A 19,301-nucleotide genomic window follows, 5' to 3' on the forward strand; every position below is an offset into this window, starting at 1 on the left:
CACCAAAAAAAAAAATTCAAGAATCTTACTCAAAAAAGCCAATGCCCTGCTGAAGTACCAGAAATCAAGAACATTTAAGGTTTTAATTCAACTGAGTTTTCTTGATTTTTAGACTTCTCCTCATTGGCAATTACCTGCAGTTTCCAGTGTTTCTGCTCATAGTCTAGTTTCTGGAAAAATCGTGGCTCCCGCAGTTTCTTTACCTCCAGAGGAACCTGGTTGAGTCTCATTGTGTGGAGCACATCATGGCTTGGTTTGCTCCAGTAGTCAATGTCAAACTGTTTCAGGATGAACTCTTCATCAATGTTTGAACTTCCCTGGAAGAATACCACATTGCATGAATCAAGGACAAATGGTGAAATTCTTCTTTAATCTAAGGGAGGCACTTGACTATGGCTAGAGAGGAGGTAGCTTGAAAGAGAGGTAGAAAATGCTCAGTCAGCATTTACCAGAGACAAGACCTTCTGGGGCTCCGGAGGGCTTTGTCAGTGCATTAAGAGACAACTTAGGGGGCGCCTGGGTGGCTTGGTCGGTTAAGCGTCCGACTTCAGCTCAGGTCATGATCTCACGGTCTGTTAGTTCGAGCCCCGCGTCGGGCTCTGTGCTGACAGCTCAGAGCCTGCAGCCTGTTTCGGATTCTGTGTCTCCCTCTCTCTCTGCCCCTCCCCTGTTCATGCTCTGTCTCTCTCTGTCTCAAAAATAAATAAATGTTTAAAAAAAAAATTTTTTTAAATAAATAAAAAAAAGAGACAACTAGCACCAGCCAGCATGAGTCCCTGAGCTGAGAAAAATTCAGTCGATTTAATCATAAGCAGACTTCTGAGTGCATAAAGAAGATGTGATACACACACACACACACACACACACACATACACACACACACACTGAAATAGTACTCAGCCATAAAAAAGAATGAGATCTTGCCATTGGTGACAACATCAACGGATCCAGAAGGTATTGTGCAAAATGAATTGAGACAAACAGAGAAAGACATATGATTTCACCTATGTGTGGAATCTAAAAAGCAACACAAATGAACAAACAAATGAGAAAACAGAAAGTGACCCATAAATAGAGGACAAATTGGTGGTCATCAGAGGGAGGGTGTGGGGGAATAGGCGAAATGGGTGAAGGGGACTGGGAAGTACAGCTTTCTAGTTATGGAAGGAATAAGTCATGGGGATAAAAGGTACAATATAGGAATATAATCAGTAGTATTGTAATAGCATTTTATGGTGACAGATGGTAACTACACTTGTGATGAACATAGCCAAATGTATAGAACTGGCAAATCACTATGTTGTACACCTGAAACTGAAATCAGATAAATGGATTCAGATAGAGGAGAGCAGCCAAGAGACAGAGAGAACGCCTAACAACGTTTTAGCACCTAGATCCAGCTATACCTGAAACTCCCTGGATGGTTCCCTTTCTACCTTAATCCAGTCTGAACTATATTTCAGTCACCTGCCAATGAAATAGTCCTAAATAATACACTGACTAAAACTGATTAATGTTCTAAAAAAGGGAAGGAAGATTGCAAATCCTAGAAGGTCTTAAATCCAGTAAAAACCTAAGGAATCTGTATCTACAGGGACTCAGAAACACAACCCAATAAGTAGGTTCTTAGAAGGAGGGAAAGAAAAGACTTTAATAACTAAGTCAAAAATCCATTTATGTCAGAAATACCTTTTGTGAAGGTTGTAGTTAAGCATAACTGCCCAAGTACTTAAATATACTGAGAAAAACGAGTTGAAGAAGGAGTGAAGGACAGAAAGAAAGAAAGACATTGAAATAGAAAATAAAGATATGAAACAACAGAGTAGGGGAAATGAATAGTTATTAGCCAAAGTATACAAACTTTCAGTTATAAGATGAGTAGTTCTGGGAATCTAAGTTACAGCGTGGTGACTATAATTAACAATATTGTATTTAGGCTTGAAAGTTACCAAGAGAGTAGATCTTAAATGTTCTCACTGCACTCAAAAAAAAGTAATTATATGAGGTGATGGATGTGTTAACTAACCCTATTGTGGCAATCATTTTGCAATATGTGTGTGTGTGTGTGTGTGTGTGTGTGTGTAAAATTATCACATTGTACACCTTAAACTTATATAATGTTATATGTCAGTTATATCTCAATAAAGATGGCAAAGAAAGAGAGCCACTAAAAAGAAAGAAAGAAACAACAGCAACGTGGCATATAAACAATAAACATTTGAATAGGCTGCAAGTTTGCAAACTTTCCAGAAACATCATCTACAGGACACATTTCTATTATAAATGGTGACAGAGTCATAAAGATTCCTTTATGACTTTGATTATTTATCATATGTGAACACTGTTTTTTAGTAATAGTAACTCCAAGCTTGACTTTAATGTTTATTTTTGAGAGACAGACAGCAAGCGACAGAGGGGCAGAGAGAGACGGAACACAGAATCTGAAGCAGGTTCCAGGCTCTGAGCCGTCAGCACAGAGCCCGACGCGGGGCTCGAACTCACGAATCGTGAGATCATGATCTGAGCCGAAGTCAGACACTTAACTAACTGAGCCACCCAGACGTCCCGTGAGCTTAACTTTAAAAAGTAGGCTGTAACCAGGTGCCTGGGTGTCTCAGGCTGTTAAGCATCAGACTCATCATTTTGGCTCAGGTCATGATCTCATGGGTTGGTGAGTTCAAGCCCTGCATCGGGCTCCATGCTGACAGTGTAGAGCCTGCTTGGGATTCTCTCTCCTTCTCTTTCTGCACTTCCCAGACTCAAGCGCTCTCTCGCTCTCGCTCTCTCTCTCTCTCTCTCTCTCTCTCCTCTCAAAATAAATAATTAAACTTAAAAAATAACAGTAGGTTGAGAGGCGCCTGGGTGGCTCAGTCGGTTGAGCATCCGACTTCGGCTCAAGTCATGATCTCACAGTCCGTGAGTTGAGCCCTGTGTCGGGCTCTGTGCTGACAGCTCGGAGCCTGGAGCCTGCTTCGGATTCTGTGTCTCCCTCCCTCTGACCCTCCCCCGTTCATGCTCTGTTTCTCTCCGTCTCAAAAATAAACATTAAAAAATTAAAAAAAAAATAAAAGTAGGTTGTAAATCCTACTACTAACTTACAAAAGAAGTAGCCCAGTTGCAGAAGTCACTAACTCCTTTGCGTACATTTTCATGAAGAAGAGGACCATCTTGGTGTAGCAAATCTGTTTCACTTGGCTTCTTTTCTTTAAAAAGCCATTGACCTGGATGCGACCCAGGAGTCTTCTTGGGACTAAGGACAGTGAGATCACCAAAGAATCGCAACATGAGACACCATGAATCCAAATAGATTTCAAACACTATCTTGAGGGAAGAAGATGATAATGCAAGCATTTCAAACAGTCTCTCACAAGCTCACTAGGTCTACGCTAATTTTCCAAAAACCACATCCTCATTATCAGTATCATAAAGGCAAATATATCATGATTAGTTATAATAATTAAAATGTATGCAGCATTTTACCATTATAAGTTGATTTTTTGAAACTATGAGTGCCATTTATTAAGACATGTGCCAGGTAAAAGCCCAAATTACTGTGCTTGGAGACAGCCAAAGCCAGGAGATATCCTTGACTTCTCTCTCTCTTGTCCCTAAAATCCAGCCCATTAATAAATCTTGTAGGTTTTAACTCTGTCTCTTTCTCTGGACTCTTTCTCTGCAGTGCTCCTCACTGGTGTCTCTGATCTTCTCTTGGGGCCCAAACCCCAAACTGCTAATTCATCTCTGCACTGCAGCTAAAACAGTCATTTCAAAATATAAATCTGGCCGTACCAAATGCTGCTACCCTTCACCCTCAATTAAACCTCTCGATAGTTTCTTTTTTTAAATTGAGTTATAATTCCCATACCATAATACTTACCGTTTCAAAATATACAATTCAGTGGCTTTCATATATTTACAAAGTTATGCCACAGATACCATGATCTCATTCGGGAACATCTTCATCACCCCAGAAAGAAGCTTGTAAGCATTGACAGTCATTCTTCATTTCCCCCATTCTCTCTGCTCCTGAAAACCAGAAATCTACATTCCATCTCTAAGGGTTTGCCTATTCTGGACAATTTATCTGAATAGAACCTTATACTATATGGTATTTTGTGTCTGGTTTCCTTCACTTAGCATAACATTTCAAGGTGTGTACATGCTATGACATGTATCAGTACTTTATCCCTTTTTATGGCTAAGATTCCATTGTTAGACCACATTTTGTTCATCTATCATCAGTTGATGGGCACCCGAGTTGCTGCCCCTTTGGGCTATTGGGCATGGTGCTGCTCTGAACATTCAGGTACAAGTTTTTGTGTTCAGTAGCTTCTTGTGACTCTTCCAATGAAGACCTAAGTCTTAATTCAGTTTCCAAGGCTATTCATGGCCTGGTCCTTGCCTGTATCTCCAGATTCTTCTGGAATTGTGCCATCCTCCCTCACTCTCTGAGCTCCAGCCATAGTGGCCTTCTCTCAGTTGCATGAATTCATCATGCTGCCTTCAGCCACGGACCCTTTGTACACGTTGTACCATCTGACTGCAACGCCTTCTGCATTTCCTCATCCCCCCGTTATGTTTCAACACACACGTCCCTTCCTCAGGAAAGCATTCACATAGGCTTTCCCCAGAACCCACATTTCATTCCTGGCAACATGTACCTTCTTTTCACAGCACCTAAATATTAATTCATCCATCCACTCATTCAACAAGTATTTACTAAACACCAATTATGTACTAGGCACTGTCCTAGGCATTAGAATTTAGCTGTAAATAAAGCTTAGGCCCTGTCCTCACATAATTTGCAATTGATTAGGGAGAGACAGATAGGAAAGAGGTAAACATATGCCAGGTGATTACAAGTGATATAAAGAAAAATAAAACAAGACAGGAGGGATGGAGAGTGAGGACGGGGGCTTTTAATTTGTACAGAGAAATCCTTGCTACCAAAGTGATAGTTGAACAGAGACCCAAAAGAAGAAATTAATCAAGCCATGCAGATATCAAACTATGCAGACACCAGGCAGAAAAGAAAAGGCTCCAAGGAATGAGCGTGCTAAGTGTGGATGAGGAACAGCAAAGAGGCCAGTATGGTTGGAGGGGCAGGATTAAAGGACAGAGTAGCAGACAGTGAGGCCTGAGAGGTCACAGGGGGCCTGATCATAGGGATCTTAGAGGTAACTGTAGGACTCTGGGTTTTAATCTGAACGAGTAAGCAACTGGAGAATTTTTGTTAATCAGGCAAACAAAAACATAGCATTTGTTGTCATCATATATATCCTGCAGTAAATTTTTTTAAATTGAAGTACAGTTGATACACAATGTCTTATTAGTTTCAAGTACACAACACGGTGATTTGACATGTCTGTATGTTATGCTGCGCTCACCTCAGCTGTCACCGTGCAATGCTATTACAATACCATTGACTCCATTCCCTATGCTGTACCTTAACTGGAGAAGTTTGAGCACAGGAATGAGGCTGAAAGAATCATTTTAACTATTGTGTGAAAAATAGACTGGGGCAGGGAGTGGGGTTAACTCCGGAAGCCATGAGACTAGCTAGAAACTATTTCAATCATCCAGGCAAGAGCTGATGGTATCTTGGAAGACAGTGACAGTAGTACTGTAGCTGAGAGTCCAGATATATTTCAAAAGGAAAGCCATGAGGGTTTGTTGGCAGGTCGCAACTATTGTTTCAAAAGTAACTGGAAGAAGGGCATTGCCATTTACTGATCAGGAGAAGACAGAAGGGTGAGTAGTGCTGGGGAAGAAATCAAGAGTTCGGTTTTGACTCATTGAGTTTGAGATGCCAATTACACACCCAAGGGCAAATGTTGAACATCCATATAAAGAGGGATTGGATGAGGTCACTTAGGTGTGAGTAAACATACAGAAAAGATGTCAGAGACTGATGCATTTAATATTAAAAGGAAGATGAGAAGGGACCAGCAAAAGAAGGTTGGGGAGAGGGTCATAGAAGTAGGAGGAGAAACAAGAAAGGGTGTATTCAAGAGGCTAAGTGAAAAAAACTGTTTCAAGAAAGAGGACATCATCAATTTTGTCAACTGCTACTGACACATCAAGCATGATGATCACAGAGAACTGATCAGGTGACACAAAGGTCAATGGTGACCTTGACCAAGGGCAGACCCATCACAGTGCTGATGAGTTAAAGAAAGAAGAGGAAGTAAGTACGGGCACCTTTTTCAAAGAGTTTGCTGTAAGGGAAAGCAGAGTCTGTGCTCAATGAGAGTTGTTTTGAAATGGGAGATATTAACTCATGCTATGGTAGGCTGATAACGCCCCGAAAGAGATCAGGTACTAATCGTTGCACTTTACTTGGAGAAACCATCTATATAGATACAACTAATTTAAGGAGCTTGAGATGGTAAGATTATCCTGGATTACCTGGGTGGGCCCTAAATGCCATCACTAGTGTCCTTGTAAGAGGAAGGCAGAGGGAGGTTTGACACACACACAGAGAAGGGGATGTGAAGACAGAGCAGAGAGAGACTTGAAGATGTTGACCTTGAAGACTGGAGTGATGTGGCCATGGCCATGGAATACCAATAGCCACCAGAAGCCTGAAGAAGCAAGGAATGGATTCTCCCCCAGAGCCTCTGGAAGGAACATGGCCTGCTGATACTTTGATTTCAGCACAGTAATACTGATTTTGGACTTCTGGCCCCCTAAACTGTGAGATAATAAATTTCTGTTGCTTTAAACCACTAAATTTGTGTCACTTTGGGGTTTTTTTGGGGGGAGGAGGATATTTTTAGAGAGAAAGAGCACAAGTGGGAGAGGGGCAGAGGGAGAGGGAGAGAGAGAGAGAGAGAGAGAGAGAGAGAGAGAGAGAGAGAATCTTAAGCAGGCTCCATGCTCAGAGAGGATCCCATGACCCTGGGATCATGACCTGAGCTGAAATCAAGAGTTGGACACGTAACCGACTGAGCCACCCAGGCACCCCCAATTCGTGTTACTTTGTACAGCAGCCACTGTACAAGAATATGCTAACAGAATATGCTAAGAGTATGCTGACAGAAAAACTTGCCATTACATACTTATACATTCATTTTGCGATGATAATTTATTAAGATATTAGTTTTGTTCATTTCCTCTATACTTTTACCTTCTCTCTTTTCAAGTAGATAACCCATTTGTTTTTCATTTCTTGCCCTGGAGATTTCTTCAGGGTTGACCAGGGAAACTGCCTGCAGTTAAAGGCACAGCCCGCACTGTGCAGAACCCCAAGCTCATTGCAGCAGTCATGCTAGATGTGACAGGTGACGCAGGAAGACACGGGTGGGTGGACAGAGTGTACCACAAATGGCAAGAATAGACAGAAGAATGAGTCCCAAAGACCAGAAAGAAGTTCAAGATCCATCCTGCGATTATTGGGGACCTATCCCACTTTCTTATAGTGTAAGTAACGACCATGATTGAAAGTTTGCTACTCAGTGGGATGAGATGATATAAATAGAAAAAGGAAAGTGGTTTTTGGTAAACACATGGCTTTGTGAACTAAGATTCATACCTTCTGTCTGTACTCGTGCTCCCTTCCACAGCACACTGCAATCACCGTGAGGACAGGGTCCTAGCCTGTTCACCACTAGGTCCTCAGAACCTAGCATTGTCCCTAGGTGCTCAGTAGTACTGTGGTTTGTTGTTGTTGTTGTTATTTTGCATAAAGAAAACCAGCTAATAATTCACTGAAGATCCATTAACTCAAAGATGCTCCTAGGGCCACACCAACCCACACTGTTAAAGTCTCCAAGGGGAGCCCTACTTAGAACACTCCTCTCTCTTCCTCAGCCAGGTTCTGAGCAAAATAATACAAAGGGCAAAGATGGAAGCTAAAATATGACCTTTACTACTGACAGCGGCCATGTTGGAGCACATGGATCTAGGTTCAAAAGGACTTGTGAAGTGAAATCCTGTAACAGGTGGACTGTCCCATGGGGACCCCAGCGGGGACTGGCTGGGGTGGGGCTCCCTTCAGGAAAGGGAGCTGCGTTTCCCATGGGCCATCTCGCTTCCTAGTGGAAGAAAGACAGAGTGTGCCCAGTTGTCTCCCCGGTTTTACCAGGGGGGTACACTCAGCAGCCAGAATGGTGGGGCTCCTGTCACCTTGTGCGTCACTTTAGCAAACATGTATAATTTAATAAAAGCTCTTCGTAGCCATGGGCCTGGGTTCTCTGTGAGTGGTCTAGGGTCTGTGGGTAGGCTGCTCTCCAGTTGTCCCACACTCCCGAGGGCCCACCAGTGATATCATTTAAAGTCACAAGGCGAATTGGTATCCCAAATCTATTTTTGTCAAGCATGTTTACCACGGCATTAACATTTTAGGTTAAATATTACATGACCTGGGAATAGAAGAGTGTGATACAAAGGAAGGTTGCTGTGAAAATTAAACAAGTGAATGTACAGGTATGTTTGAGGGTAAAATAGAATGCGTTGAAAGTACTTAAGCATCATCTTTTTTAAGAAGTTTTTAGTTTTTTTAGTTTTTTTTTTTTTTTCCTGCCCTACAAACTACTAGTCCCAATCGTAGTGAATAAAAGGGCTTTTGCCATAGATGATTCAAAGAGCCACTGTGGGCCAATGAATCCGGTTTTCTGCAGTTTTCCCCTTCTCGAACAGCTCTCCTACAGTCATATACACACACCCATGTTGTATTGCTGGATAATTCACATCCATTTATGAAGTAAACACTAAGAATAGGACCCAAGGCTCCTCTCCTTTCTCCTTGGGAACTTAGTTATTTTGCTTCTCACAATTATTCCAAAGATGAGGGGCTTTGAGAAGGTCAGTCCTCGAAGGTTTCATCAGGTGACAGGAAAGAGCGAGGGGGTAAGGACAATACTTACAGTCCCGGGTGGATTTCAGTAGAATGTTTTTTTAAAAGTTTTGCCGGTTCCTTTGTTCTTTTCCTGATGCCCTGACAATAAGCCCAGGTGTCCTCCAGTTTCCTGACGGGATCCAGCACTTCCAGCACCTTTAATAAGAGCTACAAACAGAAAACAGCCTTGAAGAGAAGAAAAATGTGCTGAAAAAGAAGGCTCCTTGATTCTAAAATGGACCAGACCAACAACATGCCCCTCTGCTTTGCTTTTCCAGCTGGTTATGCCCTTCATCAGTTTCTGTGCAGGAACCGTGCCGGGCGCTGGGGTAAGCATCCACCGCCTAGACATTAGGCAGTGCCTCTAGAGGGCTTCTGTAGTTTTTGATGGCCAGGCGTCGATTCTTCCTCCTATAAATAACAGTATCTAGATTTTTCTTTGGACTCCAGCCTCGCTCCACAGGCAGATCAGGTCAAGCAAGACCACAGTGACTGGTTTAGGAACAGGCACCTAATCCAAAGTTTACTCATGGGAACTGGGCTATGGGATTTTGCTGGAAGCACGCATGCAAAAAGAGGTGTTCTTGGTAGCATTTCAATCTAGAGCTGCTCGTGGCCATCATAATACCGCAGGAAGGGATCCTGCCTCAGAAAGAAGCCAACACACCCAGTTGGGGAGGTCAGACATGGAAATAGGGGCCACAATCCTACGCACCGTCTGCAAGGATGTGGAAATTATCTGTTTGTCACAGGCTCCAAAGCTCTGGCCTGCAGGAGACGGTGGAGAAAAGCCCCAAGTGGAAAACAATTGATGAGGAATTCTAGTTGTCCTTTCTGTAAACTTCCCTGACACGAATCATTTGTTTATCCATTCGCTCATTCATTATGCACAAATATTGACTGAACGCCAGGTATTGGTGGAACACAGTGAGAGACACAGATAAAGTCCCTGCCCTTGCAGAGATTTTATTCCAGTGAGGAGCCCAGTGGTGACAAGTGCTGTGATGAAAAACAGATCACAGTAAGGGATAGAGAATGAGAGTACAGGAAGTGTTATTTCATGAGACACGTGAGCAAAGATCTGAGGGAAGCGAAGGAGTGAGCCAGACAGATATGTGGGGGCAGGTGTCCCGGGCACGGAAGAGAGATCTGAACCAGCATGCTGGTTCACAGAGCTATGTTCACAGAGCAGCCAGGAGGCCAGAGTGGCTGGAGCAGGGTGAGAGCAGAGGAGTAGGTGGTGAGGTTGGAGGAGGAACAGAGCAGGGGTGGGGCAGAGAGCAGGCTGTGCAGGGCCTTTTGGACCATAACGAGGACTTTAAGAAAGGGCCATCAGAGGGCTTAGCAGAGAAGTTTTCCTTCTTTTCTTTCTCTTTCTCTTTCCTTTCTTTCTTTTCTCTTTCTTTCTTTCTTTCTTTCTTTCTTTCTTTCTTTCTTTCTTTCTTTCTTTCTTTCTTTCATTATATTTTGAGAGAGACAAAGAGAATCTCATGCAGGCTCCACACCCAGCATGGAGGCCCGGCTTAATTGCTGGACCCTGGGATCATGACCTGAGCCAAAATCGAGTCCAACGCTCAACTGACTGAGCCACCCAGACTCAGTTTACTTTTCTGAACAACTGCCATGCTGACTGACCTAGGGAACAGACTCCACGGGTGGGGGTGGGGTAGCAGGCACTGCTAGTTCCCTGCCCGATATCCATTCTGCCTTTTTTCTGAAATCTAACAGAACCGTGTTCTAGGTTTTGTTCAACACTGCAATGTCCCAACCAAGAAACTCAATTTTCTAGACTCCCTAGAAGCTAGAAGTGGTCAGATGAATGAGATGTTTACCGGGAAAGTTATTATTTGTCTAGTTAACCTTTGCCCCATTCCCCCTTCTTGTTTGAAAGACAGACTTGATGCCTGGAGGTGTGGAAGCCATCCTGAGATCCAGGAACAAGAGACATACGTTAAGGACTGTGGAGCTTGGAATCAAAAGCAGCCCAGGACACTGGTGACATAATGGAGCTGCCCCCTCAACCCCAGGCTAGAGTCACAGAAGCAAGACTGGACAATTCCCCCCTTGGTTTCTCCCTCCAAAATATCCCAAGCAAAAGTAGGCTGGTAGAACGTTAAGGGAAAAGAAGTCAAATGTTTCTGGCGTGCTGGACCTTCATAAGTTGGCCTCACAGGAAGCAAAGGGAGTGGTGAGTATGTTGCCGGGAGCAGAGAAAGGAGGGCTGCTCCAGCCCCCAGGAAAACTCTCAGCCCCGGGGATGTTCATCGTCCTCTTCCCTACATAAACATGTCACCCCCTCGAGAGAACTCCCAGGCCACTAAGGAGAATTATTTTCAAGGCTCTCCCACACCCCTAGGTCAGGAGGTCACCTCAACAGGCATGTCTTCCCCCAGATTCGGGTAGAGAGCCAAGGGGTGCGGGGTCAGCTGGGCTTGAACATCCGCCAGGAAGGCCTTCTGTGCCTGCTGGGCTGGCGAGAGCTTCGAAAACGAGGCTGCTTCCTTGGGCCGCCTGTGCTGCCTCTTCTTTGGGGCAGGTTGAGGAGCTGTGGGATGAATCTGGGGGAGAAAGGCCTCCTGAGGACCCCGAGTGATCAGACCCTCACAAGGTGGGCAGCCTTTCCGGAAGTCATCCAGTCCTTTCTTCACAAATATCCATCGCAGGCTGTTCAGGGAGGTGGGGCACGTTGGCCTGTGCTTGTGCTTTCTGTAACACTTGGAAGGTAGATTCTCTTTGTACCTGGAAGAAAACACACCACAGGGATAGGGGTGGGAACAGAGGTTGGACACAGGTTGGAAGGAGGCTGACCTCCACCTTTCTTTTATTTCTTTTTTCTTTTTTTTTTTTAAATGTTTATTCATTTTTGAGAGAGAGCATGTGAGCAGGGGAGAGACAGAGAGAAAAGGACACAGGAAGATCTGAAGCAGGCTCTATGCTGACAGCAGCGAGCCCCATGCAGGGCTCCTCAAACTCATGAATTGTGAGATCATGACCTGAGCCAAAGTCAGACACAACCAACCGAGCCACCCAGGTGCCCCCGGCCTCCACCTTTCTTGAGGAGGTGAGATAGGGGAGGACGGGTTCTGTGGAGAGGGTCCAACGAAGCAGACTCCTGCCTCAGGGCACATTATCACTGGTCTCTGCAAGGCTCCTCCCCTGTTTCCTTGAGTGCGTGTTATCCCACATCCCATTCTCATTGCTCTCCCTGCACAGGCAAACCACTCTCACAGATTTAAGACAAACCCTTTTGGGGAACGTGGGTGGCTCAGTTGGTTAAACGTCTGACTTTGGCTCAGGTCGTGATCTCATGGTTCGTGGTTGGAGCCCCGCATTGGGCTCTATGCTGACAGCTCGGAGCCTGGAGCCTGTTTCGGATTCTGTATCTCCCTTTCTCTCTGCCCCTCCCCTGCTTGCACTCTGTCTCTGTCTCTCAAAATTAAACATTTAAACATATTTTTTAAATAAATAAATAATGAAACAAACCCTTTTGCTTGTATGTTCCTTAGGATACCTGTGTTGTCTTTTTACACGCATGTATTCTTAATTTACATAAATGGTACTATTCTGTTTCTTACTCGTTTGCCAGGCACCATATTATAAAGCCCGTCCATGTAAATCTAATTCTTTATTGCCAACCTGCTGCCACCATGGTTCATCTATCCACTCTCCTTGTGAAGGACACTTACAAGCTGCAGCTGCTCTGGCGACTTTTTCTTGTCCTTTAAAGGACCACAGTGCCACAGTGGCAAGAAGCTGGATCCCAGTGACAACTAACTAGCCGAATGACCTTGGCACATCATTGAACCTCTGTGGGCCTCAGTTAACCTCCTAAACTCAGAGGGTCAAAGGTTGCAAATTGGCAGTCCATGGGCTGCATGGGGGGCCTACAAACCTGTCATTTGGTCCCTTTTCTGTTTGAATAAGAATTATAATGGTTAACACACATCAAGGACTTTTATACAACAGGCATGTTCTAGTGCTTTACATGTATTAACTTACTTAAATCTCATAACAATCCAATGAAGTGGGTACCGTGTACTATTTCCACATATTAAGGAAATTGCGGTACAAAGAAGTTTAAAAACAAAACAAACACTTGTGAAAGATCCCACAGGTAATAAGTCCTAGAGGTGGGATTTTTTTTTTAATTTTTTTTTTTAACGTTTATTTATTTTTGAGACAGAGAGAGGCAGAGCATGAATGGGGGAGGGTCAGAGAGAGAGGGAGACACAGAATCGGAAGCAGGCTCCAGGCTCTGGGCCATCATCAGCCCAGAGCCCGACGCGGGGCTCGAACTCACGGACCGTGAGATCATGACCTGAGCTGAAGTCGGATGCTTAACCAACTGAGCCACCCAGGCGCCCCGAGGTGGGATTTTAATCCAGGTAGTGTGACTCCAGAGAAAGGTGTTTAGCCACATTGCTAGAGCTTCTTTTTTTTTTTTTTTTTTTAATTTTTTTTTTCAATGTTTATTTATTTTTGGGACAGGGAGAGACAGAGCATGAACGGGGGAGGGTCAGACAGAGAGGGAGGCACAGAATCCGAAACAGGCTCCAGGCTCTGAGCCATCAGCCCAGAGCCTGACGCGGGGCTCGAACTCACGGACCGCAAGATCGTGTCCTGGCTGAAGTCGGATGCTTAACCGACTGCGCCACCCAGGCGCCCCAAGAGCTTCTGACATATAAAAAAAGTTCACATGAATAATCTAGAATAAAAATCAGGCTCTCTGGGGACACTGGGTCCACTTTTCCATGGAGCTGCAATTGGCACAGTGGTGCCTTCTATAGATGAGTCCTACACCCTCTTATTCACAGTCTCTCCCTACTGCTTTATTACACCCAGTCTGTCTGCTTCAGTCAATCTCCTTACCCACCAGGTCCCTGTTTGCACTGAGCTGTTAGGACATAAAGATGAGATGGAAGAGGTTGACGGAAGAAAAATGAGACCAGTTCCTGGACAATCTAACACTCCCAGACATTGCCTAAGTCAGGACTTACAGACAGGTCACTCATTATCTTATTACCCTGCCCTAGTCAGATAATTCTATATTATTGCCGTCTTTCTCTGAAGCCTCTTCCACCTCCAGACCCCTTTCATCTGTAATGGCTCATTACACCTAATCTACTCTTTTTACACTCATCCTTATAGGCCCAAAGCATTTTTAAGAGCATTCAGCTCGGGGCACCAGATGGCTCACTCCGTTACACATCTGCCTCTTGATTTCCGGCTCAGGTCACGATCTTGCGGTTGTGGGATCAAGCCCAGGTCATGCTCTGCACTGAGTGTGCAGCCTCCTTGAGATTCTCTCTCTCCATTGTCTCCCTCTGCTCCTCCCAGGCTTATGCTAGCCTCTATCTCTCAAAAAAAAAGGAGGTTCCAGCTTGAGCCCTATTATTTTCTTGTGAGTCCTAGAAACTTCTTGCTTGCTGTGTGTGCGTGTGTTTGGGCTTAAACCAGTCCTACTGTGCAGATCTAGAATGAAAGGCTACAAAAAGTTGCTCTTTGAAACGAATAAATCATTCTCAAATAGCTAAGTGCTGGGGGTGTTGAAATTACATCGAACCTTGCAATTTGCTGACCCATTCGGCATGACCTACTAGCAAGTAACTTTCTTAATATTAGATATCTTTACAGAGTTTATGTTCCATACATTTACAACTAACTCAAACATCCAAGCACTTCACACAATCAGATCTGATGACTGGTATTTTTGCTAAAGAACAGTTCTACAGCTCCAAATGGGGATAGTATGGCAGCCAGCTCAAACCTCATAGCATGTCAGATCTTGCAGAACCTGAAGGAAATCCAGGCTACCTCCTCCCTTCTAAATGAAGAAACTGAGTTCTGAGAGGCTAACAGGAAACCAGTGCAGCACAAGAGCTTCCTACCACTCTGCTTTGCCTCTTGTAGCTAAGAAACGTGGCTCTGCATTTTGTTAAGCTTATGAAAAAAACTTGATCCAGAAAGTAAAACTGAAAACATTTTTTTCCCTAAACATTGACTATTTTCAGAGTTACTAGCGTATGCTCATAGATATCTCCATTTTTAAGAACTGCGAAAGAGATGGGGTGCCTGGGTGGCTCAGTCGGTTAAGCATCGGACTTTCGGCTCAGGTCATGATCTCGCGGTCTGTGAGTTCAAGCCCCGCGTTGGGCTCTGTGCTGACACGCCAGAGCCTGGATCCTGCTTCGGATTTTGTGTGTGTCTCTCTCTCTGCACCCCCCCCCCCCGGTCCCCCCCACACACCCTGCTTGCTCTCTTTCTCTCTCAAAAATAAAATATTAAAAAAATTGCAAAGGAGTATTGGGCATTTATCCTAAAGAAATGACAACTTATGTTTGTACAAAAACCTGAACACAAATGTTGATAGCAACAGCCAAAAGCTAGAAGCACCTGAATGTCCTTCAATAGGTGAAACAAATAAACAGTCATACAACCATACGAGCAATAAAAATGAACAAACCGCTGATACACAGTGTCCTGTTAGCAGCCTCATGCTGACGGAAAAAAAGCCCATCTCAAAAGGTGTTATACTGTGTTATTCTACTTGTCTCACATCCTCAAAAGAACAGAGTTACAGAAATGAAGAACAAGTGTGGTTGCTAAAGGTTGGGGGTGGGAAAAGGAGTGCTGATAAAGGGGTTGCAAGAAGTAGTTCCCTCGTGGTGAGGAAATACTTTTGTATCTTGGTGAATACATATGACAACATTTTATAGAAGGACACACACAACTGCAAGCAAAATCTGATGAAATCCAAGTAAGGCCTATAGCCTAATATATTGTGCCAATGCCCGTTTCCTGCTTTGGTAATGAAATACAGTTGTGTAAGATGGCAGCCCTGGAAGCAGCTGGGGGAGGGGTGCATGGGACCTCTGTGCTATTTTTGCAACTTCTTGTGCAGCTAATTAGTTCAGTACAAAAACTTTGAAAATGTGGGAAAAAAGATTCCCAAAGGGTTGATAATTGCGAAAATGCATACGGTACACACTCTATGTCAGTAACTGCTTTACATGTGACATAGCAGTTAATCCTCACGACGATCATATGAAGGTGATTCATTTTGTTGTTCCCATTTTACAGTTAAGCAAACTGAGCCCAGAAGCAGCAAGTAACTTCTCTAAGGTCGCTAGGCAAACAAGAAGAGAACTGACCTTCGACTCCAGCCTTTCTGATTCTAGACTTTGGAATCAACTACCATACCGGGCGGCCTCCGAGAGAGCCGAATTCCATTCTCATAAATAGCTCAAGGAATCCGCAAAGTCAAAAAGTCTTGGGTTCCTGCCCTGTGGCTGTGACACCATCCATTCAAAATGGCAGCAGACCGCCCCAGTATGTGAGGCACTCCCTCCCCACCCCCCACCCCCCCCCTCCCCCCCCCCCCCCCCCCCGCCCCCAAGCAGAGGCTCAGTCACAAGGTGGGTGGCCAAAGGCTCCAGATCCAATTGGCTAACCCGCAGAAGGGTGGGTGGTAAGCTAAGCCAGTCTCCGCAGAGCACTCTGTGGCCATCAGTTTCCCATCCGGAATGGCCATGTCAATCTACATCCCCTGGGAGGTTGGGAGCAAAACAGAAAAAAAGTGTGCTTTGCGACAGGAGCATCAAGCGTTTATTATCTCACATGATAATCATTTAGGTGCCGAGGACCTTGTGGAGAAAAGACGAGCAGCACGCCCAGCAGAGCCCTCCTTGGCCATTTGCCGCCCCGCCCCCCCTCCGCCACCGCCGCCCCTACCCCCAGCAAGCACGGGGTGCAGGCGCCCCCTCGCGGCACCCGCGGGGTGCGCCTCGCCTGGGCGGGGCGCGCTTACCCGGGCCCGCAGTCCCTGCCCACTGGCACGCGGGTTGGCGCCCCGGGCCCACACAGCCGCTTGTGGTCGTCCATGGTGTCCCTGGCTCTGCGACGACAGCCGGGCCTTCGTGGTGTGTATTCCCAGCCACTCGGGTCGCTAGGAGACCGCCTGGCTGTGCGCTGGCCAGATTCGCGCCGGATGGCCCTGGCGCCCCCTGGCGCACGCCGGTTTCCCCCAGGAGCGCGCTGCCCAGCCCCCACGTCGCACCCGATTCTCCAATGCCTGGGGCGGTGGACCGTGGTGGGGGGTGGGGGGTGGGGGGTGGGGGGTGGGGGGGGGGGAGGCAAGAGAAAAGGATCAGGTCTTTGGTTTAAAAGTGTTTTAGTCTGTTGGCAAGGCATCTTCTTCCCACTGAAATTTAACGTAGGCTGGGCCATGCCCATTTTTCAAAAAGGGTTTGTTGAAGGAAAGGAAGAAGGCAGCTGGAGACATAGTGATGAAATTTGAAGTGGGCTCCGTGAGCAAAGGGCTAGGAAAGAATTCTTGAGACGTTTTTGGTGCAAAAAGGTGATTTTATTATAGCATGGGCACAGGACCCGTGGGCAGAAAGAACTGCACTGGGATTGTGGGGAGTGACTGATTATATACTTTTCAAGTTTGTGGAGGGAGGGAGATAGAGATAAATTAAGTTTCTAAGGAATTTTGGAAGCAGGGCTTTCAGGGCCTTGAAGGGCTAGCTGCTGTTAAGATAAGGTTAGTCTTTAATACAACATAAACACTAGGCACTAAGGCTGCCAGGAGTTCCTTGAGGAAGGTCACACCCTGCCTGTTTCAGGTGGCTATCAGTGGACTGCAAGCTGTAAGGAGATTTAATTTAAGCTACATTTCTCTTGCCTTTGTTTCCCTCATCAATAGCAATAGAAAAAGAGTGGAAAGGGAAGGAAGGCGATAGACTGATTGCTGACAGTGGGAAAGCCTTTTAGCATGGAATGTTTTCTTGGAGGTTTTGCAAATCCCTGAGCTTCACGGCCTTCATAAACTGAGGGCTGAGTACTCCTGTCTAGTCACCAGCTGGTTACCAGAATCCCTTCCAGCTCTTGTGTTATTTGATTCTTCTGCCTGGATCCACTTGCGATGGTGAAGTTACCATCCTGTGGCGCCTGGCAGGCAGTTGCCCATGTAAGTGTGGATAGCATGAGGCTGTGTGTTTGGCTTTGTTAAGTTCTCTTACTACTTCTGAGGAGTAAATATTAAACATTGCTTCCAGAGGAAATAGCAGCAGAACATGCTCCTGTCCCCAAATGTTAAATTGTACTTAACATGTTTCTGTTACCGTGGGATAATTTTCGTAGTCATTTAAAGATGCGTCTTCTCATCTTCAACTCTCTGGGAATATATTAGCTTCACCTTTGGAAATCTGTTCAGCATCTGGGTAGTAATCAAAGTTGCTCTGCTTGATACTAGTGTTACCGGACAGAAGCAGGTCCGAACTCATGTATGGCTGCCTGAAGCTGGAAAGTCCACATTCAGAGACAAGTGGTGGTAGGAAGGAAAGGTTGCTTTATTCATGAAGCCAGCAGTGTGGAGAGTGTGGGCAGATGGGGGGCTAAAGTCTCAAAGACCGTCTTCCCCATCCAGGTGAATCTGGAGGGGTTTCTGTTTTTTGTTTTGTTTTGTTTTGTTTTTTGTTTTTAAAGGGGAAGGCCTGGGGAAAAGGGAGGGGGATTACGTGCCGGAGAAGCAGGTGCCCACTCGGTTGGTTGTATGCCCTCGTGACCCTGAACAGACTTGCTGGCATCGTGGCAGCTGATTTTGAATATCAGGCCCCTATCTTCTGGGAAAGCTTCGTCCTTCACCTCTCAAGGCCATTGGTCTGCCAATCTCAAAGTAAGTTAGTTCCGCTACAGATCCAGAGACTTCAATCAGCAAGCAAGAAGTGCATGAGCTTGAGGCAGGTTAACCCTTAACCCTGGCTGGAGTGCTTTTCCACTAGTTCCAGCACCTTCATTTGCTATTGCCGTCCAGCTCCCTTTTCTGTGCAGTGTGAGCCCTGGAGTTCCACCACCTGAGATGAATCCTGATTCAACTAGCTAATCATTGCACACCCCTGGGCACAATTACTTAGACTTCTTTTTAACTCCATTGATTTTCTAGTCTGAAATGGAGGAAATAACAGTATCTCCTTATAAGGGTTACTGATGGATCAATGAGACGATGAATGTAAAGCACTTAGCAGTGCTGGCAATTAAGAATCCCTCAGTAAGTGCTGAGCGGCAGTATTATCTCAGCTGTGAACTGGGGGTGGTAATGTTTGCCCTGCCTGCTTCACAGAGTTGCTGTAAGAGTCAGTTAACGGAGAAAGCTACACATGCAATCGTTATAAAGAGTCTGATTGTTTTCATTATCTTTGATAATATCTTTCGTGTTCATTTGTTTGATTGCACACTCAAGCTTCTATTACTTTGAGGAGGTAGTATTTTTTCATAAGACTGAGGGTAAAGGATTATGTCTGTCATGCTCCTACTACTGTGCCTGGCATATAGTAGATACTTACTCAACAAATATTGTCTGGTATGGACATCGTAGGCCCTAGGGATGCAATGGGGAATAAAACAGACTTGGTCCTTGTCAGCTTGATTCTTAGGTGCTAGTGTTTGTTGCATGAACTAATCA

At 45.1% G+C, this 19,301-nt stretch overlaps 1 protein-coding gene across 2 annotated transcripts in view; it reads right to left on the minus strand.

Annotated features, from left to right (window-relative positions):
- The window catches only part of FAM47E (family with sequence similarity 47 member E), a 36,611-nt gene extending 19,730 nt beyond the window's left edge, over positions 1-16,881 (minus strand). Inside the window, exons 1-5 of one of the 2 annotated variants that reach the window (XM_086704816.1) lie at positions 16,647-16,827; positions 11,209-11,578; positions 8,868-9,007; positions 3,100-3,250; positions 135-317 (exon numbers count right to left, since the gene is read on the minus strand). In XM_086704816.1, the coding sequence (XP_086560942.1) occupies positions 135-317; positions 3,100-3,250; positions 8,868-9,007; positions 11,209-11,578; positions 16,647-16,720 (918 nt within the window). In that variant the 5' untranslated portion in view covers positions 16,721-16,827. Of the gene's footprint in view, positions 1-134; positions 318-3,099; positions 3,251-8,867; positions 9,008-11,208; positions 11,579-16,646 lie in introns of both variants that reach the window. The other variant, XM_086704817.1, reaches the window with a different exon arrangement.
- Between the last annotated feature and the right edge of the window lie 2,420 nt (positions 16,882-19,301).

Source organism: Puma concolor, chromosome B1, assembly GCF_028749965.1.
Source record: "Puma concolor isolate L17-30 chromosome B1, mPumCon1.1.hap2, whole genome shotgun sequence".
Classification (NCBI taxonomy): domain Eukaryota; kingdom Metazoa; phylum Chordata; class Mammalia; order Carnivora; family Felidae; genus Puma; species Puma concolor.